Here is a 26644-nt window from a genome sequence, read left to right on the forward strand (position 1 = left end):
TGAAATTGTTTAAAATGCAATTTGAGTATTTGAAATATTTATTTTATTGTTAAATCTAGTCTATGTATGCTATTCTGCAGACAATGTGTGGGTTCCATCATTTATTTGAATGCCAAGCATCTGAAATGCGTTCATGTTGACAGATTCCAAGGAAATCCACACCTTTTGGTACTTAAGCATTATTTTCAAAGTGTCCATATAAAATTATTGAAAGAATCCTTTAATTTCTTTGACCAGTAATCTGCTGAAAAGGACTGATTTAATGTATACTTGGCTGTATTTATAGTAGTTTAAAAATGGCTGAAATGAGTCAAGGTGCCTTTTTTCCTTCCCCTTCAGTTAGTAACCTTAAATTGCATTGCATTCTGTTCTTGTTCCCTCTTCATGTTTTCCCTTCCTCTTTTGCCCTTTCTCCTTTCAGGTTAATTCTGAGTTTTATACTGGATGGTTGGATCACTGGGGACACCGTCATTCTGTTGTCCCCACACAAGCTATAACTAAAACACTTAATGAAATCCTGGCACGTGGTGCTAACGTTAACCTGTAAGTGTGTGTTCAGTAAAGGTTAATTTGCGGGGATTAATTTTTCCCACTTTCAGCAAAACCTGATTTAAGTGGATGGCTTTTTTTGCTTTTTAGGTACATGTTTATAGGTGGGACTAACTTTGCCTATTGGAATGGTAAGAAATTATTTAAATGATACTAATGATGTAGGGGAGCTGTTTATGAATTAGGTAATAATTATTTTGTGAAAGAATAAACTATGCCTGCTTTCACATGACAAAAGATGACTGCATTAGCTATTCTGTCTATTGCCAGCATGTTGTACTAAACCCACATGGTATTTATCTTTGCAAAGGCTACTTCTGCTTCACTCAGTCCTGTGAAACAGTTGAAACATGGATAAATTTGTTTCTCTTCAGAGTATTTCTGAAGACTGTATGACAGAGCAGTGTGAGCTAGAAGGATGTTGTCCTCATCAGGAATAGTTTCTCTATGCCAAATACCAAGGCCTATGTTGAATCTAAAAATGTAGCAAAGTCTGGCTGTGATTGGAAAGAATGCTGAAAGTTGATGCCTTTAGAAAAAACACCAGGTCTTTCATATTTTCATTGCTTTTTTCCCCCCTCCCCCCCCCTCCTTAGGTGCCAATATGCCCTACATGCCACAGCCCACTAGTTATGACTATGATGCTCCACTGAGTGAAGCAGGTGATCTGACAGAAAAATATTTTGCCTTGAGGGAAGTCATTGGTATGGTGAGTGTTGTTAGGACATATTTAGAATGGTTTTTTGAAACATCCCTGGTGTACTGCAAACTCTAACTCTTCTGTTGGTATCAGTTATTTCTGAATTTACAGTTTTCTGCAGGTAAGGAAAGTGAAGTAGAACAGGTGATTAGGCCAGCTTAACCGCTTGTTGTTACAAAAGGGGAAAGATTTCACAGCTTACTGCCTTGGATGTCTGTATCCCAGGCTTCATGATACAGTTTTGGGCCTCTGTGAGAAGGAGTGTGCTTATCCAAATGAACACATCTTGTGTTTGTGATGCTACAAACTGTAGCTAGTGGGTGGAACCAGCTTAGCCTTCCTATAAAAATGCACAGTATCTCTACAGACTGGAAACTGAAGTGAAACATGGAACTCTATCTGGATTTTGAATAGCTTTGCATTGGAGAAAACAGATTCCATGGGAATTCCAAGGCTCAGGCTTGTATACACTGTCCTTGCATGACAGCAACATTCCTATTCACTAGAAGGCTCTTTTTTTGATGGGAGTAGATCTCCCAAAAGTGTATTACACTTTCTCTAGGGTTGAGCACGCCTTTGTACCTGTGGAGGGTCTGCTGTGGGTTACTTTCTTCAATTTCTTCTTTATCCCTAAGCTTTCTCTTGATGGATAATTTTGGTAGCCTTTCAAGGGGAATCTCCTGTCTTGATACAGCTTTTCTCACCAGAAAAATTCCAAAACTTCCTGTTTTTGAAATGTTTTCTTCAAGGTGAGATCCCTATCTGAAATGTAAGTAGAGTTCTAGTGCAGTGAGAGAGCCTTGATAAGATCTGAAGTGTTCAGTATAACCTAAGGTGTGTTGGGTCACGGTGCAGCTTTTTTTGGTGTGGTTTATCTCTGACCTTCCATATCCATAGGATCTCAGCAAAGTTTTCCTGTCTCTGCTGTGGGTTCTAAAGCCATAACAGTCTATCTACGCAGTTGCAGTTTGAGGTGGAGCTGATGAAAGAAAACTAAATTGTCTGTAACTAATGACTGCATTCAAAATGTTAGCTGTGCTACAGGGCTAACACATTATAGTCTTCCTTTACTGTTTTATTCAGTTAAAAAACATAATAAAGAAGAATGGTTTCAGTCTATAGCTTCTTTCAATTGCTGACAGCATTTTCTGATTTTTCCTTTATGGGCTGGAATTTCCTACTTTCAACTTCTTCTCTTAGGTTAATATAGTGTTTCTTTTCTTTAAGCCTGAATATCTTGATTATTTTCAAATAAAGAGGAAAAAGGGAACTTGTTACCAGAAATACAAAGCAGGCATTCATCAGTCCATAGTTGACATTTGACAAGGAGGGCATTGGGAATTGTACTGCTGTGATCTGTTTTTAAAAAAAAAATAAACAAACTAAACAAAAAAAAACCCCTCGTCTTGGAAAAGAGGCAAGCTTTTGAGCATGAATTTTACACTGAATGTGTAAACCAGCAAATAATGCCTTGTGCTAAAACTTTCAAACTGAAATCAAGGTAAAGTCTCTTAAGAAAAATGCCCCTTCTGCCACTCACTGTATTTATTAAAGAGAAAAAAATCAAACAACCTAGGAGCTGCCAGAGTAAACACTCAGAAGTCACTGAATGTGCAGATTAAGACAGCCTTCACAAGGATAGCCATTTGTGCATGTGTATTAAAATGTATCTCACCCACAGAAGTTTTTTCTCTATAATGTGCAGATAGGGCCATGTTCAGTAAATGAAAGAACAAATGGACATTACAGGACATTACAGGAGACAAGTAATGGCAGGAAAGAGCGAAGGGGAAGATGGCAAGGAAAGAAGATGATTGTAGGCTTAGAAAGGAGGAGGCTAGGTTATGGGGCAGAAAGCCACTGTCTAGACTTGCCACTCCTCAAAGGTGTCCAAAAAAGTGGTGGACACTCCTTCACCCCTTCTCCTTGCCGATCTCAGGTGGTTTGTCCTAGAGATACAGGGCAAGAAGTAAACAGAAACAGCCTGGCAGTCAGAGTGTTTCCTCACCGTGTTTCGCAATGGTTGACTGGGCAGCTGTCTAGACCAGGACCAAATGGAAGCTAATGATGGGACCTCAAGGATTCATGGAGCTGTAGAGGAGGCTGTGGTCTCAAAGCCTGCTTCTCAAAGAAACCAGCCTAGGCAGTAATGGATTAGCAGGTGGTGGTGGTGGTGGTGGACTATAGTAACACTGAAAGGAAAGGCACAAGAGGCTAATAATTCCCATATGGAAGTGCTGCCCTTGACTATAAAAGGTTAACTCAAGCTCCCATGGACTGGCGAGATGACTGCAGTTGTAGAAGACTGTAATGCAAGCTCTAGCCACAGGAGGGCTCCAAGGACATTGATTCTTTGGCAGCTCATTTGTTCTCTCTGCTTTTACTGTTACCTCGAGTTGAATAGTTATTAAAAATTGTTTACCATATGTGATCAAGTCAGATATGGGTTGTTGATTTTTTTTTTAAAACTCCATCTTAGACTAGATGCATTTAGGACAGTGAGATTATCTACTTTTCGCTACAGTTCTACCTCTGTAAGTTGTGAAGTAGAAAATGAGAATTCAGTTAAAGTGTGTTTGTATTTGAGTTTCATATGTTGTTTATTTTTCCTCTTTCCCTTTCTAGTATAAGCAGTTACCAGAAGGTCTTATCCCTCCGACAACACCCAAATTTGCATATGGGAAGGTTCGCCTGCAGAAGGTAAGTTAACATCTGTAATATGTTGTGTATCTTTCTGTAATGTTGTAGTGTGCTTTTTGCAAAAAATGTTTATGAGAGTGACCTGGAAGTCTCTAGATATCATATAAAATAAAGAGGAAAACCTTGAAAGCAAACTTTCAGGAAGGAGGGAGTAGAGCTTGAGAGTTAGGAATCATGCTCATGGTAGAAAATGAGAAAATGTATGTTGTCTGGATATAAAAATATAATTTTTACAATATGCAGTATGTGCCTGAAGTTTTACTAAACAGAAATTAATATATTATTAACACAACAGAATCATAGTTGTCTAAGGTAACTCATGTATGAGTAATGTAGCTGGGAGACTGTTAGCATGAGATCTATGAGCAAAGGGTGTTTTTGTAGTTGGTGATGCCCCTAAAGTAGAAACAGTGGGTAGGTTATACATTTCTTTGAAATACGTCTAGTTGTTTAAATTTTGAATAGGGAACATTTTGAATAAATTTGAAAGCCTTGTTGATAAAGTTTCTTACAAGATTTGTGAAAATCTGTAGCTGATGAGAGAAATTAAGTTGGTTTCCTGCTGAGGGAAGAGCATGAAGAACATAGCACGCTGAACTCGGCCATGCTGTATCCTGTCTGACAACAGTGGTTTAACAGGTCAGCACATGAGTAGCTGGGGTTTGTCCATAGCACCATCATTTTAGGACCAGGGACATTTTTTTGTGAACTATGGTTGAGAACTACATTCCTGCAGTGAGTGTAGAGGATGGTTTAAGGGGAAATGAAAGAGACAACAGGTATGAATTTGGCTATATCTATTCTGCTGGGCACAGACAAGTTGTTTTGAGGTGGAGGATTACTGCAGTTGGTGTACTGGATACTGTAATTCATAAATGCTTTGATTTTATGCTTTGTGATTTTAATTTGACAGCCACCTTTCCAATCAGCAGTGTATCTGATCTGTTACGCACTGCAGCTGAAGCATTGCAAAATTTGGTAGTGATAAGGCCTTGCAGGTGTTTTCAAGTCATCCCACTCAAGTGGTGGGCAGAAATACTTTTTGTATGAAAGTGATTCACCAGTGAAGTTGACACAGATCTATATCATTTTCAACAACCTCTGAGTATCTTCAGACATTTTAGGGTTGCAATATGCGGTTTCACTGAACTGCCTTACATTTGGTAGTGACTAATTATATACCGTTATCAGTACACCCACCACTGCTGCTCTCATAGGTTTCCAGCATCTGGGAGCCTCACCATCAGATTTTGACTCTCCTATCATCTTATGGTTCATGGATCTCGAATAGGGCTGTCCATTTCACTAGAATCATGAACTTTCTCTTTCATGCCTTCATGAAATGAATGCTGCAGGGTGCCTGGCCCAGACACCTGTCTTACAAAGGACGAGTCAGATGACTAAACTTGCTCAAATATTGCAGCCTTGACCTGGCTATCACACTGCATTTCCTGGGTTTTGAGAGGAGGTGTTTTACTCTCCACCCAACATTTTCAGGAATCCAGATGTCATGTCTAAACTGCCAGGTGTGAGATTCCTGTCGTTGCCTGTACGTATACAGCCATCTGCACTGAAAGCCTCTAGAATTGTTTTCTGGGAAGAAGTTTGCTTTTATCTCCGTGAACCCACTGCCTAACTTCAGCAGCAGTTTAGTCCTTTGCTTGGTTACCTTGCAACACAGGATGAGTCTTAAATCACAGAGGGTTTGTACTGTCCCAGCCAAAGCCATCCTCCCAACTCCGTGATGTGTTCTAACCCCTGCTGGGACTGAGTCCCCAGTGTACCCTGTTGTATGGAGAAGCCTGAATGTGTTTGGGTGAATATTGGAGAGGGAATATTCTAAATGGTAGGACTTAGCTTTGGTGATAGTAAACTTCCCAGCTATATTGTTTGCAGTGACAGTGCTAAAACAGGTACTGTGTGAAGTTTCACTGTGCAGTCGAGGTCCAGCAGCCAGTCTGCTATGCAGAGCATTAAATCTACCAGGTAGTGAACCAACTCCCTTGACACCTTTGCAGAAAGGAAGAGGGAAAGGAGACTTTAGAGTATTTTCAGGAGTCATGTGATATACTTTAAAGAGGTACATGTAACCACCCACCCCCCAAGATACTCTGTTACAATTCAGTCCTTAAGTACCTCTTCAGCTACTCAGGACCTAAACTCGAGGAAAAGAGATCTTAGCAATGCTGCCTGTCATATTTGCTGGTTTTTGGAGGTTTGTAAATAAGTTGCCCCAGATGAAAATAATTGGGGAACCCAGGGTAGTTGGGAAGGGAAAAGAAAAAAAAAAAAAGAAAAAAAATAAAATAATAAAAAAAAAAGAAACTCCTATGCTGTTCGCTGATCATGCAGTTGTTCATTTTGAGCTATTGAATTATTTTAAATAATTCTGAGAGGGAAAAATGTAGTTTATTAAAAGATGCTGGGGACACCTGACCTTGCTACAGAGAAGCAGTAGACAGGAAAGCAGAGATAAGGAAAAAATCTTGTTGCATAGATGCAAAAAAGAACTGTTGAAAATGAGGAGTGAGTGCAGGCAAAGGCAGAACAGCAATAGCTGTGTTCAAGAAATGTGAGCAAGATAACAGGGTTTAGGGGTTTAAGACCCAGAATGTGGGGAGCATCCTTTCAAGAGGGAAATGAGTAAGTCTTAGTGTTTGTGATGTGTCTGTGTGGCTGTGCAGACTTGTGAGCAGGTGGTAGTTTCTGTTCACCACTTGGAAGGCCCTGAGGAGTACTTGGTCACAAGGAAATGCCTGCCCCAGCACTGCAACCTGCACACTCTTAGGTTCTGGAGATGTATTCCATTCTTGGGATGTGGAGACCTCAAGCATTAGCAAGTAGCAGGCAACATTGATATGAGTTAGGGGTAGAAAGGGGTTAAGCAAACAGGATGATGCCAGTAGTTGATATGATTCCTGATGGAGCTATTTTGCTTCTTTTCTTTATGCTTGATTTTACACTTTATTTTTGAAGACCTCGCTCTGGAGGAGGAAAAAGTATTGCTATTTTTTATTAGTCATCTGTTGTTTTACAGGTTGAGTTTTTAAAAATTCTTGACAGTGTTTGTAATTTTAAAATTTACTCTTAAGTTTCTGTTGTGGTACTGGTTGTCCACTAAGTAGCAGTCAACAGAACTTGCAGCAGGAGCAGATCATGTTTTGTGTTTGTTTGTTTGTTTGGGGTTTTTTTTGTATGTACTACTTAAAGGTGAAAACCTGAACGAAAACAATCCATTGAAATTTCAGAGAAACAAGCTTCTACCAGCCCAGTCCATAAATGAATTGTACATGGTCGACCTGTAGTCAGAACAGAAGCCCCCTTGGTAGCAGGAGCTTAAAGGTGAACAGGCACACGTACAAGCTGGTAATATTCAGTTCAGCAAGGCACAGTGCAGCACTTGTTGCCAATTAGTAGCTCATTCAAGTGACCATATGTGTCTTAATACTGCTTACATTCATTTATAATTTCATTGTCCACCTGGGGCTAAGACTATTAATGCTCAAAGGATTGTTGTTTAGTTCCATAAATCAACTCTGTCAGTGTCTGTGCAAAGATATTCATCTCTTGCTTCACAGCTGTTGTACAAGATCTGCCAGTTCAGTCTCCCGTGTGGCCTGCCAAGTCCTGCATATTGCTTTAACATTACTGTCTCTCTTGGAGGGGCACAAAATAAGTAATGAAGCACATACACAGTCCAGAGCATTCCAGGGGAATTTTACTCTATGAAAGCTGATTGTTATTTTAGGTACAATCCTTAAACTGAAAATGTAAGAGCAAACTACTTCTATTAAAATTTTGCAAGCCATCATTTAACTGACAGTCTTCTTGTTAGGGTGAACATGCTCAACCATGGACTAGTGAGGCAGACCCCACCTCTAGGTAGTGATGGCATTACCTTTTATATATTTATGGCCTCCTTTTGCTTTCGTGTTCCTAGCTAAAGAGTTGAGATAAGCTCATTTCAAAAGTCCATTCAGATCTATGTCTACATGCATGTTGTGGTTTAACCCTGGTAGGCAGCTAATCACCACACAGGTGCTTTCTCAGTCTCCCCCAGAGGGATGGGGCAGAGAATCGGAGAGATAGAAATGCAGAAACTTGTGGGTTGAGATAAAGACAGTTTAACAGGTAAAGCAGAAACTGTGTGCACAAGTAAAGCAAAATAAGGAGTTCATTCACTACTACTCATCAGCAGGCAGGTGTTCAGCCATCTCCAGGAAAGCAGGGCTCCATCACATGCAGCAGTTACTTAGGAAGACAAACGCCATCACTCTGAACATGTCCACCCCTTCCTCCTTTCCCCAACTTTATATTGGTGAGCATGATGCATATGATATGGAATATCCCTTTGGTCAGATTGGATCAGCTCTCCCAGCCATGACCCCTACCATCTTCTTGTGCACTCCCAGCCTGCCTGCTGGTAAGGCAGGCTGAGAAGCAGAAAAGACCTTGATTGTGTAAGCACTGCTCAGCAGTAACTAAAACATTCTTGTGTTATCAAAACTGTTTTCAGCACAGATCCAAAACATAGCCCCATACTAGCTACTATGAAAAAAATCTAACTCTATCCCAGCCAAAACCAGTACTATACTAAAGAAATAGTTGTGTCTACATAGGTGATTCATGCTGACGTCTGTCACATACAGCATTTTGCGCAGTGATGTAATTTTAATATATAATATTTCGGCACTGCTGACTTTCATGTAGCCTCAGAAGTTTGTATTGCTGTGAGTTCACTTACAGTATACAGTTCTACACGATTTTAAATGCCCAGGTTTTTTTACTGTTTTTTTTTTCCTCAATCTTTTGAAAGTAGATCTGCATTTGAGAAATATTTTGAATGTCTGATATGTAATTACTACTGAACAGTGACAGTACTTCTGGTGAAACAAACTAACATCTTGCATGAAAAATATGAATGCAATTGATTTTTTTTTTTTATTTTTTTTTTTAGCTTAAGACATTAGGCATATTGTGTGCATCTTGATTAACATAAAAATGGATAGTGGACGTAGAATTGTAGATTAGTAGAAAACTACATAACTGCAAAAGGAAATTTCAGGTGGCAACAAAACACAATTTAAATGTAGACATGTAAGTACCTTATTCAGGTACTTATGCATGTGACTAGCCTAAACCTTGCTCCCAGTCTCACTAAAATCTGTCCAGCTACTCATATGTGACACTGAATTACAGCCTTAGGGTTTCTAAAATTATTTTAAGACTAAATAGGGTAAATTTGTTTTGGATAACTCTTGGCAGAACCAAATTGCATCTCTACTTAGCTCAGAATGATTCCAGAGTAACTCACTGGAAATCTGTGGCATTTTCCCTAGCTTGATTATAAGTATAATTGAGCAACATTTAGATAATATAGTTGTGTTTTATTAATTGTTCAGAGCAGTTGCATCTGGGGTAGTTCTCATTGAATAATCAAGGGCCACTTTTATGAATGCATAGCAAATTTAGAACATCTGGATTTTTAAAACATTTCTCCACATGTAGCATATTTCTTTCAGAGTTCTTTGTACTGTAATGTATTATTAATGTATATGTAAGGATGATGTAAAGGTTTAAGATTTCGTTGCTTTCTGGACAGATGCAGTTAACTGGCTAGGTGGCTGGGTATTTAGGCTGTTATATTTGGTCTGAAATTCCTGACCTTATATCTGCTTTTTCTATGCTACAGGCAGGCACTGTGGTGGAGGTTCTTGACAGGCTGTCACCTGATGGACCAGTGAAAAGCACTTACCCATTAACCTTTGTTCAGCTAAAGCAGGTGAGGGTTCCTTCAGTAGGCACTTTGCAGTAAAGTTTACTTGTAAAGTTATTGGAACAACCCTCTATGGTATTACTCATGTCCAGTGTCTTGCACCTTATCTCAGCACAGAAGTAATAGTATTCTAAAGGTGTCCAGGATTTTTGCATTGGAGACCTTCCCATAGTCTACAGTGCTACTGTTTAAGCACCTGAGATTTTCCTCTTTCTATGAATGTAGGTATCTCTGCTGTCCAGGCTTTCAACTTTTATCTCTCTCCTCTCTGGAGCATTGATTTTCAGGTTCTTAAGAGACTTTTTTAACCATCTTTCTTCACTATTTTCCTTATTCTGTCTTTTTGCCTCTCCCTACCCTCTATCAGAGTGGGCACAGTGGATGTGCTTCGTCATACAAATTGGGGGGTCTGGAGATTGGGAAATGCAATCTGTTTGACGCTTCTGTGGGCATCCTACTTATTTGTAGTCCTTCTGCTACATGTATGGTGAGGCAAGAGAATGCAGTGAGAGAAACCTTTGGGAGCAACCTCTTGGAGTTGTTGCAACCCACTGTCGAGGTCATTCACCCTGCTGGTTAAGATAGGAAAAACACCTTTCTCTGCATTTTTCTGTGCTTTCTGCTGCCCACTCTCCCCTATGTTCCCTGTCTGTCAGTCTCTGCATTGGTTTCCCTGTCAATTTTGGTGATTTTCCATATCTTCCCTCACAGTCAAAGATCTTTCCCTTGCTGCTGGAGTACTCTGTCTTTCCATTGAGGTTATGTAGCTCCTTGATCACTTCTGTGCTGAATTTAGCAGAAACTGGAGCATGAGTGCTAATTGTTTGCAGCTAAAATAAACTACTCAGAATGTGATGCTGGTAGTAGCTGTGGGAGGGAGAAGAGGGGGAAGCAATTCAGCAGATGCCTGGGATATAACACTAGTCAAGTAGAGGTTCGAAGCTCAGATTTTTCTTTCCCAAGCCACTAACACAGACCTGTGAGAGAAGTTGCAGGTAACATGTTTTGGCTGGATGTAATTTCTAATGGCCTCCTGAGAGAAGAGGGCAGACAGCAGAGCTTCCTAGCATATTTTAATTTTATTTCTTTCCTTCCCTTGCTGCCCACCCACTTTTTCTGGTCACCTTATTGCAAATGTAATAATTATAGCAGAATAGAAATGGTTTACTCTCACTTCTTCCTGCCAGGGTTATGTTCTAATCCAAGTCTAGAATATAAATGGTTTTGTGGCTACTGAGTGAAAGAGACGATGCATTTTTTGACTTGTTTCTGATTTGTGTTTCACTTTGTGATGAGAACAAATCTAATGAGTATGACTTTCATTTTTTCTTTCCTGATGGGGAACTTAGTGAAAAATTTTCCGAAATGTTTCTCATGTAAACCAGATAGTTTTTCAAAATAGATTATAATACTGACTTGATGAATATGTCAATTTATGGGCACTGGGTGACAAGTGCACTTTCAAGTTTGTTATATGAACTCAATTCAGAAGGGATTTCCAGCTATTTTTCATTTATTTTAATGAGGAAATAAGTGTTGGTCATTTACTGCTTTGTTTTTATTGAGGAAATACCATCATAACCAAGACATTCATCTTTTAAAGTTATATAAATGTTCTGATGAAACATTTTAAAAAGGAAGCTCTGTGGAATTTACACCCATTACTTAAAGGTCAGAGTGAACACTAATCTGAAGCTGGTATCTGTGATAGATGCTATCTGAAGTAAATGAAAGTTAACGTTTCAATCCAAACACATAGGCAGGAACGTGGGATATTTCTAATTTATGACCTGAATTGAAGCTACAGAATGGCTTGGTTCATTAATCTGGGTTTTTTCTTTCTTTTCTTAGTATTTTGGGTTTGTACTGTACAGAACTACGCTTCCAAAAAACTGTACGGAGCCCACACAGCTGTCTTCACCTTTAAATGGAGTCCGTGATCGTGCCTACGTCTCTGTTGATGGGGTAAATGGTGTTTGCTGGTATTCATTTCTGCCATGAGCAACCTTCACAAGTCATGGATACAGTCCATCTTTTTTTTTTTTTTTTCTCCTTTCCCTGGCAAATTTTATTAGATAATCTTATTTATTCAGATGAAGGAAGTGAAGAAGCATACAGTTGATTCGTACTAAAGGTTCATATTTGTATTTCAGAATTACACACACAGGATTGCACACACAGAATCATCTAGGAAAGGACCCTGGAGATCATCTAGTCCAACCGTTCTCCTAGCACAGTTCCCACCTACAGCATATCCTTAAGATCCAAATCGACCTTACTCTTGAACACCTCCAGGGATGGGGACTCCACCACCTCCCTGGGCAGCCCATTCCAACGCCCAACAACCCCTTCTGGAAAGAAATGCTTCCTAATATCTAGTCTGAACTTTCCCTGGCACAACTTGAGGCCATTACCTCTTGTGCTGTCGCTTTCTACTAGGCTAAAGAGGCTCATCCCCAGCTCTCTGCAGCTTCCTTTTAGGTAGTTGTAGAGGGCGATGAGGTCTCCCCTCAGCCTCCTCTTCTCCAGACTAAACACCCCCAGTTCCCTCAGCCGCTCCCGTACGACCTGTGCTCCAGACCCTGCACCAGCTCCGTTGCCCTTCTCTGGACACGCTCGAGTCATTCAATGTCCTTTTTGTAGTGAGGGGCCCAAAACTGAACACAGGAATCGAGGGGCGGCCTCACCAGTGCTGAGTACAGGGGTCAGATCCCTTCCCTGTCCCTGCTGGCCACGCTATTGCTGACACAAGCCAGGATGCCATTGGCCTTCTTGGCCCCCTGGGCACACTGCTGGCTCCTGTTCAGCCGGCTGTCAATCAACACCCCAGGTCCCTCTCTGACTGGCAGCTCTGCAGCCACTCCTCCCCAAGCCTGTAGCGCTGCTGGGGGTTGTTGTGGCCCAGCCATAAAAATACAGCTGTCTGTTATGTCTAAAGAAAATGTAATTGTTTCCATTTTTGAGACACTTGAATGTTGATACAGAGTCATGACTTAAGTAAAAAAAAAAGAAACAACATAGAAGAAGGGTTTACTTGCCGGTTCATTAAATATGTTAATGATATATATGGTTGGTGGCTTTCTACAGTGTTTCCACAGATTTTTTTTTTTCTTTTTCTCCCTTGTTTTTTTTTTTCCTTTTGAGGATGAGGGGAATTGGAAGCCTGAACCCATGTCTTACCTAATGAATCTGGCTTTGGCTTCTGACTGCAAGTTTAAAAAAAAAAAAAAAAGCAGCTTATTGTACAGGGTATGAACTTCTCTCTGTCTTCCCTTAAGCAGGGTTTTGTTCCTGCTTAATGAGAATTAATATCAATTCATGGACTTTGATAGCCTAGTTTTTAATTAATCTTTGACCTGTGCTGACTCTCATCACCTTATGTCCAGGTCTTGTGTTATGGGAATGGAAATAAATAAAACAAAATAAATAAAACTAAATATTGATGCAAGCCTAATTAGAAGATGAAGCCCCTTTTAATCACTGATACTGCCAGAATCTTTTCGGTGACAAGACTAAATTTGAGAACTTGCTTTTTGTGAATCAGGGGCATCAAAACCCAAAAGTATTCTAACAGATGAGTTAGTTGAAATCAGCTAAGGAAAGAGGTGGTGTCAGAAAAATGCTGCCTAGTAGCACATCCAGTTAATATAGTGAAATGTGAATATTGACATAGCAGCTTTTGTGTGTGTGGAAATTTTTTTAACTTTTTTGTTTGTTTCCTCTGTCCTCTTTCTTTTTTTAATGCAAGTTGAAGAGACAAGGAACAGGGTTTTGTTTGTTTTCAATAGTCATTTTCTTCCTTTTGGTGTAATTCATATAGGTTCCTCAAGGTGTCCTTGAAAGGGACAAATCACTTATGATAAATATAACTGGAAAGGCTGGAGCAAATCTGGACATCTTGGTAGAGAATATGGGCCGAGTCAACTTTGGTAGATACAATAATGATTTTAAGGTAAGTAAAATCAATTGAGTTACTGGATTGTGGTGGCTTTTCCTCTTTTCCACAGGTTAAAAAGAAGGTAGTGTGTTACAGCAAAAAGATCAGGCTTACACAGCTGTAATTTTACCTCAAAATATATCTAGTCACTAGTTTTCATTTGAGTTTTTCCAGTCACCAAAATCAATGTGGAATTAAAAGCTGACAGATATCTTTTAAATCTTTTTGTTTGTTCACTTGTGTTAGTCAGAGTGCCGCCCACAAGACTTTCAGGTTGACTTAATCTGCAGCTAACATTTTAAAATGTGCAGAGCTGTTTGGATCAATTCCAAGAATGGGTTGAAAATCATTCTAGATCTTGGTTGTACTTCGAGTCGTGTGAATCCCAGGGTTGTATTTGTGTGTGTGTGTGTGTGTGTGTATATGTGTGTGTATATATATATATATATACACACACACACACACTTGTATCTCTCTCCACGTCCCATTTCATTTGTCAGCAGCATACCCTTGCAGTATTTTCAGTGTGGCTAGGAAAGGCTGTTTCATGAGCACTTTACCATGCAAAAGTGCCAGTTCAGGTTTGGAGTGATCAGGTGTTAGAGATAATTATTAGAAAGCTTCTGAATGTTTCTGGGTTCATGCTATACTTTGTGACTGTCACATCCCTGCATGAGTGGCTGTGGTGGGTTGACCTTGGCTGGCCACCAGATGCCCCCTAAGCTACTTTATCACTCCTACTCTATCATAGGTCAGGGGGAGGAAGTGCAATGAAGGGTTCATGGGTTGAGATAAGGACAGGGAGATCACTCAGCAATTACTGTCATGATCAAAACAGACTCGACTTGGGGAAATCAATTTATTGCCAGTTAAACAGAGTAGGATAATGAGAACTAAGAACAAATTTTAAAAACACCTTCCCCCCCCCAGCCCTCCCTTCTTCCCAGGCTCAACCTCACTCCTGATTCTTCTACCTCCTCCCCCTGAGCAGCACAAGGGCATGGGGAATGGGGATGTGGTCAGTTGATAACATTTCATCTCAGCTGCTCCTTCCTCCTTGCACTCTTCCCCTGCTCCAGCATGGGGTCCCACCCACGGGCTGCAGTTCTTCACCAACTGCTCCATCTTTCTTCCCTCCCACGGGGTGCAGTCCTTCAGGAGCAGACTGCTCCAGCATGGGTCCCCCATGGGATCACAAGTCCTGCCAGCAAACCTGCCCCAGTGTGGGCTCCTCCCTCCATGGGTCCACAGGTCCTGCCAGGAGCCTGCTCCTGCACAGGCTTTCCACAGGCTACAGGTTTGTTCAGGGCACATCCACTTGCTCTAGCATGGGGTCACCCACAAACTGCAGGTGGAGATCTGCCCACCATGGACCTCTGTGGGCTGTGGGAGGTCAACCTGTGTCACCATGGGTTGCAGGAGAACCTCTGCTCTGATGCCTGGAGCACCTCCTCCCCCTCCTTCACTGACCTTGGTGTCTGCAGGGCTGTTTGCTCTGACATTTTTCTTACTCTGCTCTCATAGTTGCTACACAGTTTGGTTTTTTTTTACCCTTTCTTAAATGCATTATCACAGAGGCAGTACCAGCGTCACTGGTGGGCTCAGCTTTGGCCAGCTGTGGGTCTGTTTTGGACCTGACTGGAACTGGTTTGTCCAACATGGGGGCAGCTTCTTGCATCTTCTCACAGAAGCCACCCCTGAAGACCCCTGCTACTGAAACATGGCCATGTAAACCCAACACAGTGGAGGCGCCACTAATATAACACTAGGAAGGACAGGGGCAAAAAAGGAAATTTTCCTGGTTTTAGATTTAATGGAATTCCCAGTGGTTTGTGATATTTGCCAGAGAACTGCTGTAGAAGCCAGTTTTGGGTTGTGTTCGTGCTGTGTCAGTTTCACAGCGTGCTATTTTTTCAGTTTTCTATATTACAAAGGCACAAGTAATAATGAAGTAATTACAAAGGTTTACAATTAAGAAGAGATTTGCAGCCCACTAACTGCTATATTTTACTTGGCCTAGATAGATTTGGTGGTGTTCTTTCAGAAAGCTTGTCAAATGTTTAATGACTGCCCAGATTAATAGTTGTCTGGTGCCTTTTTGTGCTAGGGTAATGCCAGGTGTATTAGAAGCTCCTGTTTCCTCTCAATCTAAATTCTGTCTGTGATAGGTGTCTCATAGCAGAATTGATATTTGTCCACAGTGTTTATTGATTAGTTTGGATGAAAGAGCAAGAGAAAGATAAACATCACAGGAAAGACGTGCCGGAACAGTACCATTTAGTTACCAAACAGAGGCACGTGTGTGAGGAAGTAGAATTTTTTTCAAGGTTATAAGTAGGGAAAAAAGTAAACTCAAGTGTGGATGCATCTTGACTAGCCTTGTTGATGAGACCACAAACTCTGGTCAAGTTTTGGCCTGTTAGAGAATCTAGTTCAATCATAAGTCGTAGACTGGGAAGAGACTTGCAAGATCACCAGTAGGCAGAAACTCCCATTCTCAAACTTGTGTTTTTGCTGCCATAAGTAGGATGGGCCTGTTTGCATTGTTGAAGGAGGGTATATTGATTATGATTAAGCAGCATAGAAGAACTGAAGCTGAGACTTTGTTTAAAGGAGTTTAACTGACCAGTTTTCTTAACTGTGTTGTGGTGAGGATTTCTGGGTGTATCTCCAAGTATGCTAAGACTCTAGTTAAGGCAAAACAATATAATACTCAGCATTTTCTAAGATGATAAACTACAGGCTTTCACCATATCGAAAAGAAGTTTCCCCTGCATTACGTTTTGGAAAGCATGCAGTTCTTCAAATCCTAATTAGAACAAACTAAATACATGCGGGAACTTTTAGGATGTGAAAACATCTGAATTTAAAAGCACCAGCAGCTGAGGCTTTTCTGTGCTTGTGGTGTACAGATTCAGTGGGTAGCAATAGTGCCAACTCTGTTCATACTGTCTTTTCAAGGTACCTTGCCTTTATCTGAGTAGCAGGAGAGGGCAGCTAGTTCATGTCTTTTGCTTTCATGTTGAAGCAGCAGAAATGTGGTGTTTATTTAGTTAATAACAGACCAGGTGATATCAGGAAACCTATGTACTTAGTGCTAAATAAAGGTAACAGAATAGTGAGTTAAGAGATTGGATTAGGGAGGTGTTCAGTGTTGTGGTTGAGCTGAAATTCACACTTATATCAGGGTTTCAATCTTTAAAAGATTTAAGAGTGAAAGCAAGTTTAATAGACATATGTTGTGAGAATAATCTTCTAAAAGCAGGATCCTTCCATGTAGATAAGGCAACCTTTCTTGGGTGGCTTTGGAATATGTACGTTGCTTCTTCTCATAAAATCCCTCATGCATGCTGTTCTTTCTGTTGATTTTGAAGACTGAGAATAATTATACCTTGTGTTTTAAATATTTTGTGCTTTCAGAAATAACTTTAGGGGAAGAGATTACTACTTCATGAAACCTCACATTTTTAAGCGAATACAATAGCTTTTCTGGGTTTTGTTTGAATGGTCTTTTAATCACTTTTTTGAGTTTGAAATAGAACTAAGCATCTAGCTTTTGGGAAGGAATCTTGAAAGGATTTTGGTTTTAAAACATCCTGCTGATCTAAGTCTTGTTGTTGAAAGACACAAAGGAAGGAAGAGTGTGGTTACTGTTTTTTCTATACTTTTTCATGTGCTCACTGCCACCTATAACTTTGTTTTACTTGGAAGATTTATATCCTTATCTGGACTGTTGAATATGCATTCTTATGCAAACCAAAGTAAGAATGCTTAGGCATTTCATGTCACTTGAAAACTCACACTGTTTGTAGTGCCTAAAGATGGGCTTAGGGAGGCAGGTTAGAAAGTTTGGGCTAAAGTTATGTTGCATTACTTCAGTTCATTGCTGTACAGAGTAAAGTCTAGGTTGTATAGAAAAATTTTGCCACTTAACTCTGCAGATATTTTGTTTTGATATAAGAAGAATAAGTTCCTGTTTTGTAAAGTGAACATCTAGGTAAAGGAAGAGAAAACCAGTTAGTGCTTGTACAGATGATGAGGCTTGTGAAGTCAGTGCAATGCTTATTAGACATCAGAATGGGCACATGATATAGTATCAGCCTTCTGAGGCCATCAAAAATGTGGTTTTGCTTGTTCCTGTTTGACATATGGTGTTTGCAAGAGAACTTAAATTGCACTGAAAAACAGCTTCTATGCAGGGTCTGTTCAAGTGATTATGTGGCTGTAGCAGCGTTGGTTTAAAATCAGCCCCTTGCATTGCACTGAAACATCGCTTTAGAAACTATTACTATAACACAATCAGGATGTGTGCAGGAGTAACTTAATATTCCTTTTGTTCTTCTTAAATTATGACCTGACCTTGTTTTTGCATTTGTTGTGCAAGTACCATGGTGTGCTGCACGCATGGTTCCATAGAAATGAAACAGGACTCTCTGGGCTTGAAGCTGACTGTAAACTTGAAGTATTTCACTGAATCAGGGTCACAAAGCATGTGCCTTAATTTTATGATACTGTATGTTAGCTGTAGAATATTTGTAGGAAGCAAATACTGCTTTTTCTGCTATTGTTCAGGTTAATGTCTTGGGTTAGTGACTCAGTGTTACCAGACCTCTTGATAGTATCTCAGACTTACGATATTGCATGCTTTTTCCCCTTTTTGTTAAGCCCCAGGTTTTGGAATCATGTTCACATTAAAGCAAAACAGAAATTTTCACAGTTACAGGAAGAAAGTTTGAAAAAATCATGGGCATCAGTGAAAGCTCAAAACTTTGAAGAGGAACAGGTCTTTCAAAGAGAATAAATGAAACCCTTTATTCTTCATGAAAGCTTATAACTTGAAGACCAGATGCTTGTTTTTTTTCATACACAGATTGGCAGCTGTTGCAAGTACTTTGATTCAGTTTTTATTCCTGATTGATTCATAGTTCCAGCCAAATAACTTCAATAACATGAAGCTAATTATGTTGGGGGGTTTTTGTTGTTTTTTTTTTCTTCCTCCTAGGGTCTAGTTTCAAATTTAACTCTTGATCAAGATACACTTGTTGAATGGGAAATCTATCCACTAGACATAGATGGAGCAGCGAACCATGACATTAATGGCCACCTTGATCGACCAAAGAGTTCTGTTGGCAATCCACAGAGTTATGAAGTACCTACTTTTTACACTGGTAGACTTTCAATTCCTGGAGGGATTCCAGACTTACCTCAAGACACTTATGTCAAGTTTCCTGGCTGGACAAAGGTACAACTTTTTGCTGTAAAATCTTGAAGTCCACTCAGAAAGCTACTGAAACTTCCACAGTCAAAGTACACTTCTCTTGGATATGTAGAAGTTGGTTGTAGTGGTGAGGTGTCTCAAATATATTCAAATATCTAGGAAATGAATTCCTTGTTTAAAGTAAATCTGGAAGTAAAACATTAAGAGAAGGGAAACATATATTCAAAAGATACATGGTATTGGTCTAGGGAGGGGAGCATTACAAAAAACCCAAACCCCTTAGTTTTTCAACAGTGAGAAAGATGAACTGTCAGGCTGTTTATAAATGCTGCATTTCTTTGTGGGTTTTTTGTCTTGATATGTAGAGCAGAAACAGCTTTTTTGGAGGGAGACAGTGAATGTATGTCTTGAGGTAAAACAGGTTTTTATTCTGGAAAAAAGTGAGATGTCACAGGACACTTTCCTGATTATATTAATGGATTAAAAGTAACTAAGAACATATTTACAATGTTGTGTGGGGAACTGTGGATCCTGTTACAAAGCATATAGAGTGTTGGACATGACTGCTGGTGCTGTACCCATAGATACTGGTTCAGTGAATGGAAGATGTTACATCTTGTCTCCTGGAGGTTACATGTAACTGGACTGAAAGGATCAGAGAGCACTGCCATGAGAAGCTTGTGGGCAGATCTCCCTTAATGGGAACTTCTCATAGGGCTGGAGCATAGCTAGAGCTGCAGAGTGTGTTTTTACCGTGCCATGTTTGAAACAGCCAGCATGCAGAATGGGTAAGGACCAGCTCAACTAGCTGGTGGGAAGCCCAGAGAGAGGAATGTGTGCACTGACGTGCTACTCCTCTTGGAGGCCTCAGCATTTAAGTCCAGGCTTCAGGGAAGTGCCTGTGATAGAGTTAGGGAGCAAAATTATTCCTTTCCAAAACAATTAATTTACTACTATTAAAACAGAGTAGGAGAAGGAGTTGCTGGTGATCTATCTACAGTATTGTAGTGGTTAAAGCACTTCCCAATATGCAGAAGACTGTGATTCATTGTAAGAACTTAGTGTTGCTGGCACTGAGCTTGGATGAGGAAGCCTGACTTAGTCCCTGTTCCTGTATATGTGCACGTCTTACACAATCACCAAATAAAATCCAAAAGTAGCTCTTTGCACAGGAACTGGAATCTGAGACTTTTACAGTAAATTCTGTATATAAAATACAGTAAATGACATGAAAACATGAGAGTCCTGCCTTTCCGTATTAAGATAAGGTATATGGCTTTCTAGACAGCCTGGAAGGAAGAGTGCAGCTTTAACAGTCACGACCTATGTTGTAGCTTGCTTTCCTTCAGTGGTTTTTAAACCCTTAACCATTAATAAAACCTCCTCCACCCTCACTTGAGGAAGCATGATGCCCTTCAGCATGCATGCACCTGGTTGTATGGTTAGATTTGTCAGACTTTTTTCTTCAGCAGAAAAGTGGATTTGGAGTTAGGACTGTTTATGATTTCTGTGGAATCATGAGCTGTACTTGCTGACACTGTCAGAGGAAGTCTTGTTACTGAAGATAGAGATCCCCCTCTCCTTTATTTTGTCTAGGGCATATTTATTGGTAGTGTGTATAGTTGCTGGTTTAGGGCATACAAATTCCTGACTGTGCAGTCTTTAGAAACTGGAGCATTAATAAGGACAGTTTGGAATTGAGATATTCATTTCATAGCTTTACTGGAAAAATGAGTTACAACAAGTGACTAAGATCAGAAACAGAGACCTGTCTGATTGTATCTTCTGCATTAGAACACTAATGTGGTTGATTCCTACAGTAAACTCCTACTTTTCACGGAGTTACAGTTACTCTCTATAGTAGGTAGGGTACTCTTGAGTGGGTACACTCACTAATTCATCTTGCATGTGGGGAGATTGCATTAATGCCATGTTTTCTACTAAAACTGCTACAGAAGCAAAATAGTGAGCTTGAATAAATAGCTCTTTTCCTGCCTTTTAATACAGCAAAACAAGCCACAAGGCAAGATAAAGTTGATTTAAAAAGAAAAAAAAAAAAAAAAAAAAATTCAAAGTTTATTAACACCTTGGCAGAGCTGTGAAAGATAGGATCTTGTACCACGGAAGTGGATACAGAGCTGAAATAACTCTCCTGCATTTGCAAATGTACCAAGTCCTTATAACATTTCTTTTGTGAGTTTCATAAAATTTGTTTCTGTAAGTACTTGAAAACATGAGAAAAATACCCCCAAACCAGCTTGAGCAGCAATACTCGCTATATTACAATTGTGCTTCTTAAATTCTTTAAAGTATTACTCTAATTTCAACTGTCCCAGAAAATTTTAGAAAGTACTGAGTGCAATAAAATTCCTTACTTTCCAGTGATTCAGACTATTTTATTATTTTTATCAGTGTACATCAGTACCATGAGTCAGTTTGTTTTTTCCTCTATATTCCAACTACCAAAGGTCAAAGCAAGAAGGAAAACACAGATGCAGTTATCTATTCCCATCACTTTTCTTGTCCACTGAACTCTTGTCTGACATGGTGAAAGGACACTTAGGAGGAGTAAAAGGAGATTATTTGTCCAAATCAGCTGTATATCCTCCCTTCTGTCTTGCTTAATGAACAAAGATTCAGCTCAGCTTAGTAGAAGCCTGTTTGCAGTTTTACTAAACATTCTGCAGCTCACCAGTTTATAGACTTTTGGAAAAATCCACATTTGTGTCACTTCAGTTTGTCTATTTTGTGGTGTATAAATAACTTCTGACTTTTTTCTTCTCCCCTTGCCCAATTTTCGTTTATGTTTTGAACTTAAGGTATTTATAATGTTAGAACTGCATTTTGAACTAGGGTGTTTGGCCACCTCCATGATAAAAAGTTTAAAGATTTCGTATGCCAAGTTAACCACAATTGCATTGACATTAAATTAATGCTAGCAGACCCTCAAAGATTTTAATGCTTGTAGGTTAACTACAACAAAATACGATACTCTCGTGCAGTGTGATTTCACAAGTTCTTTTGTTGGCTAAGCTATCATAAGTATAATAGACATCTGAATTTCGTATGTCTAGACAAGCTGTATCTTTTTCATGAAATCATGCAACAGGAAGGGACTACCGAGATAGTATAGTCTTACAGTTGTGCAGAGATCCGCAACAGAATTAAGATCTGCTTTTTTTCTTTTGTGAGTTCTTTCTCCTTTTAACATTCAGCTTCAAGCAAATACAATGTTCAGGTTTGTTTTGGTCTTAAACTTGGTGCAAAATCCAGCGCCAGGAACCTGCAATTCTGTTTTTCTAAGCATTGTCGTATTTGGAATTACTGCAGTATTTGACCGCTTTCTTTTTAAATGATGACTTTAACTCATCAGGAAATTTAGGTTCTTTTGACTGTCATTAGCATTTTCTTGAACAGATTTTCTATCCTTGTGTTCTATCAAACTGAAAGATAGAGGAAATTCAGTTAATGTGTTAAGAGCATTATGCTTAAAGCTATTTTGTCATTTGATCACTGTCAAATTAATAAAATTTAATTATTTCTTTTCTTTCTCTCTTAACAGGGGCAGATTTGGATCAATGGCTTTAATCTTGGTCGCTACTGGCCAGCCCGTGGTCCTCAGTTGACCCTTTTTGTTCCAGGAAATGTACTTGTTTCATCAGTGCCAAACAATATAACAGTGTTGGAGCTGGAGCATTCTCCTTGCAGCACCCAGACCTGTGAGATAGAGTTTGTAGACAAGCCTAATATCAATGCAACCACACAGTATGAAAATTATGCCCCCCAACTCTTTGTTAGAGACACATGGCTGAACCATCTATAACGATTTGAGTATTTCCTTATTTCCCCTGCACTGTTTCCCTTTCCCTCAAACCATACTTTACTTTTTTTAAGACTCAAGGTTAATCAGTAAGTTGTTTAGCTGCGGCAACTTTTTAAACTCTTCAAAGACCTATTAAGACCTCTACTGAAATTCTCTTAAAAAAATAAAAAGCTGTACCTTTAGAATTTGCCTTGGAGACTGTGAAATTGAACTCAACTGGAAGATGATGTTTGTATCAGTCTGGTAAAATTGTTGTCCTTGTAGGCTACTTACATTACAGAAACCCTCTTACAGTTTCAGTTTTTTACCGTGTTTTGCAACTGGAGTGGAGCCTGCAAGAGTTGCACAGTCTTGCTAGCTTGCTCATTTTACTCATGTGAACTGGTAGGTCAGAGCTGCCAATAGACTCATCTGACTGTATCATCTGGTTAGTGTCAATGTCATTTTAGTCTGAATGGACTCACTGCCAATGTCGAGTGGACCTAATTTTTTTTTCATCTCTGTGCAAGTGACCTTAGAAAATTTTCCATTGATTTCTTACGGGAGCAGTGAGAAGAGCTGTGGAAGAGAGCACTCAAATGCAAGCTGGTCCAAACAGCAGTAACGTGGAGAGGGACCTTGTAGTCTGCATCTGTCCCATCTTGGAAAGTGAATTTACTGCTTCCCTTCTGCTATCTCTGAAGACTTTAAGTAAATTGATAAGTACAAGGACAAAGGTAAAATTTAGGCTGTTTTGGTTGGGCCATAGCCTCTGATTAACCTGCCTGCAGAATGTAGTCTTAAAACGAGCCATTTTTCCTTTAATGGATCCTTTTTGGTTTTGTGTGGTTTTATTTTTTAAAGGACCTAGAGTACCTGGTTTCATAGATCTTGGAAGTGGAAGACTTTAATTCAAAGAATTTTAATTCTTTTTTAGTCATTAATTCACATCATCTTCTGTTTTGTTCCAGTAAACTGATTATCTTTCTAAATGCCTGATACTTGCAAAGATGCACAATCTCTGTCAGTAAAGCTGACTTTCAACAGCAAACAGAATCTTCTTTTGATTCTTATGGTTTTCATGTCAGTCATGCAAACATCTTGGTGAGATTTAAACAACAAAAGATTAAGATGACAGAATCAAGTATTTTCATAATCTGTGGTTTCTTCCTTTGATTTTTGTCTGACACTATTAAAATGGTTCTTTAAAGATTAAATCTTTCCTGTATGTGTTTGAGAAGGAAAAAGGGGAGGAGGAAGAGTTATGAGCAGTTACAGTATTAAGGGAGAAATGAGGCTGTAAAGTCTTTATGGATATGGAGTTATTCTTGTTGGTGTCTCATTTGTTTACAATGTTATGAAGATGTGTGCAAAGTAGCTGTCATGGGCTGTATGGACCCTGGAGGTGCCACCCTTTTCTGAGATGGTCAGTGTAAAAATCTGACACTCTTCTCAGCTGACGAGGGCTGATATCAGCCACACCAGAGGAGGGTGTGAAAAGGAGAACCTACATCTCTGCTGTGTGTTTGACATGTGTCTGATGGGCTTTCAAACCAGACAAGTGCAGTTCATCTGAGCCAGAGAGGTTCAAGTCTTAAATTCTCACCTCGAGTGCAAAGTCTAATGGCTGGAGGCTGTGTGTTCAGTACCAGACACGCTTCATTCTTGGAACAAAATGGTCTGCTCTGACTCCAGAATTTATTTTTCTTGTCATCGTCCCTATGCAGACCCCAGAAAATGCTCTGCAAGAAGTTTATTTGTTCCAGTAAACTAATGATCTTTGAAGTTTATTGAAGTATTCATTACCTCAGACAGGCCTTGAAAAGAAGGAATGGAACAGGATTAGTTTCATACCATTTGTGGGATTTGTGGCTTGAAGTGTGCAGAAGGACAGTACTATTTATGTATTATTCCTACAACAGTTCAGTTCTTTAAACAGCCAGGAGTATTTTTATTTTTCTGGCAGTTAGTGCTGTGAGGGGAGTGGAACCCCTGGCTCTCACTGTAACTTCACCTCCTTTTACATTTTACTTGTGAAAATATAGTGTAATCCATGAGACTTCACTTTTTGTCACAACTGTGTAATATTACAAGCAGAAAGGCTTTGCATCAAGGATTACAAATGTGTATCTGGTTAGATAAAAGAATAACAAGAACAACATCGGAAGAACGGGCTTAAAGATTTTCAAGTAGTGCTCTAGCTAACACACACCTGTCTATTTACTGCTTTCAATTAGGTGATCTCTTGCCTACAGTAAGGACTGAAAGTTGGGCCCCTGATTCCTATTCCTGGTTTGCCTATGTGAAAACACTGCTAGAGGTGGCCAAGTGGTGCGGTATGGATTTGAGTATGCAGAAGGGAGGTCTCTGTGACAAGGGGCCTTTAGAGTACAGCACTACCAAGAAGAATCTGTTGCCACTTGCTGCTGCTTTACCCAAGGATGCACCTGTAGGTGCTGTGGCAGGGTGTTCTGCCCTGCCCATACCACACACCAGGTCACTGTGCCCACATCGCTGCTGCTACCACATGGCAGGGACTTGCCCTAGGTTTCCTAGCCTTGGCATGCAGTTCTCCTGGGTCTGAGCATGTGATACAAAATGGGACATCTTGGCATTTACTCCTTTGTAGTCTTGAGCAGGTTAGTTATTTTAACCTATCCTCAAATGTAGTTCTGTAGCTGTGTCCGGGGGTGGAAATGAAATCAGAGTGAAACCTTCTGACAGAGGGCAAATGCACAGGAGAAGAGGGACTGTGGGGAGATAGCTGGCTCACCTTGATCCAGTGGTGAAGGCACTGGTGGGTCTAGTTTCAATTTGTTTTTGAAGGGCATGGTGTGAAAACACTGCCAGAGCCCTGTCAAATATCTGTGGTGTGGCTGTGTGATCTGTTCCAGATGCTGAAGCTCAGTGGGGTGGTTGTCATGTGGAGCTTGCTGCCTTCTCAAGTCATGGCAAGAAGGAATGTTCCTAATGTTAAAATTGTGGCTCCTCAGATCCTGCTGTCTGTCCTTAGGAATTTGCAAGCACTTTGCTGACACAGCAGCTGAATAGTGGGCACAGTATTCTGATTTTGGCAGGCCAGTGCAATCCTGATATTTAATCAAAATCAGTCTGTAAGAAGTGGAGATTTTACATGGTCCCATCTGGAAGGTAAGTGTGATCTTTGCAATTCTGTAGGGGAGTACTGTTTGAAATCTGCCTGTGAAGTGTGCTGTAGTGGTCAATTTAGCACAGATTATTTTTTTTTTCAGCCCTGGAGTGGGGTTTGTAAGCTTAGACTGTAATCCTGCCTATGCAGGTATAAAGGCCTTTAAATGGAATTACTTGGGATGAACGAGCAAATAGGTGAACATGAGCTGGTAAACAATGCACACTTTATGGTTGAATTCTCTTTGTTAACCTATGCATGGGACTACCCTTTTTCCCTTATAGTCACAATGTAACTATCTTCCTTAAGTCTTGATCAAAATTTCATAATACCAAATCACAGGGTTGAGACTTGACCTTGTCTATATCCCTTTAGACTCCATGCCCTTTAAAGTTCCCCTGTCTCCAGGCTCTCCCATCTCTTTGGGGGCTTCACAGTCCTTGTGGTTTTCTTCTGCAGTTTTTTGATGAAACACTCATGTATTTGCACAGTTTGAATGTTTACAGGAGTCTAAGTCTAGAAATAAACCTCCTGACGGGACAGCAAACACTATTCACATGACAAATACATGTCAGGTGTTCAGAAATGGCAATTACAGAAGAAGAATCCAGTTTTTAACTGTGTGCTCTGAAGGAGGTGGTACTGCATTGTCCAGGCTGAGAAGATGAGCTGTTAACAACACCCTAAGTTTGGACTGTGAGGGGAAGGAATCTACTCTCTTTGAGTGGACTTAGTCACTTTGATATAATTAGATGGTTGACTAGGCTACTGCAGTCCTCTTGTATTCTTGTTTTGGATATATTGAAATCACTGG

General features: G+C 39.9%; 1 protein-coding gene across 1 annotated transcript in view; it reads left to right on the top strand.

Annotated features, from left to right (window-relative positions):
- Positions 1–22834, top strand: part of GLB1 (galactosidase beta 1) — a 37801-nt gene extending 14967 nt beyond the window's left edge. Inside the window, exons 8-16 of the mRNA XM_026842800.1 lie at positions 422–543; positions 640–680; positions 1146–1258; positions 3875–3949; positions 9642–9731; positions 11577–11690; positions 13546–13677; positions 18665–18904; positions 22443–22834. Of these exons, the coding sequence (XP_026698601.1) occupies positions 422–543; positions 640–680; positions 1146–1258; positions 3875–3949; positions 9642–9731; positions 11577–11690; positions 13546–13677; positions 18665–18904; positions 22443–22703 (1188 nt within the window). The 3' untranslated portion in view covers positions 22704–22834. The remainder of the gene's footprint in view (positions 1–421; positions 544–639; positions 681–1145; positions 1259–3874; positions 3950–9641; positions 9732–11576; positions 11691–13545; positions 13678–18664; positions 18905–22442) is intronic.
- Positions 22835–26644: the final 3810 nt, after the last annotated feature.

The sequence above is a fragment of the Athene cunicularia genome, assembly GCF_003259725.1.
Source record: "Athene cunicularia isolate RWA chromosome 2 unlocalized genomic scaffold, athCun1 chr2_part1, whole genome shotgun sequence".
NCBI lineage: Eukaryota > Metazoa > Chordata > Aves > Strigiformes > Strigidae > Athene > Athene cunicularia.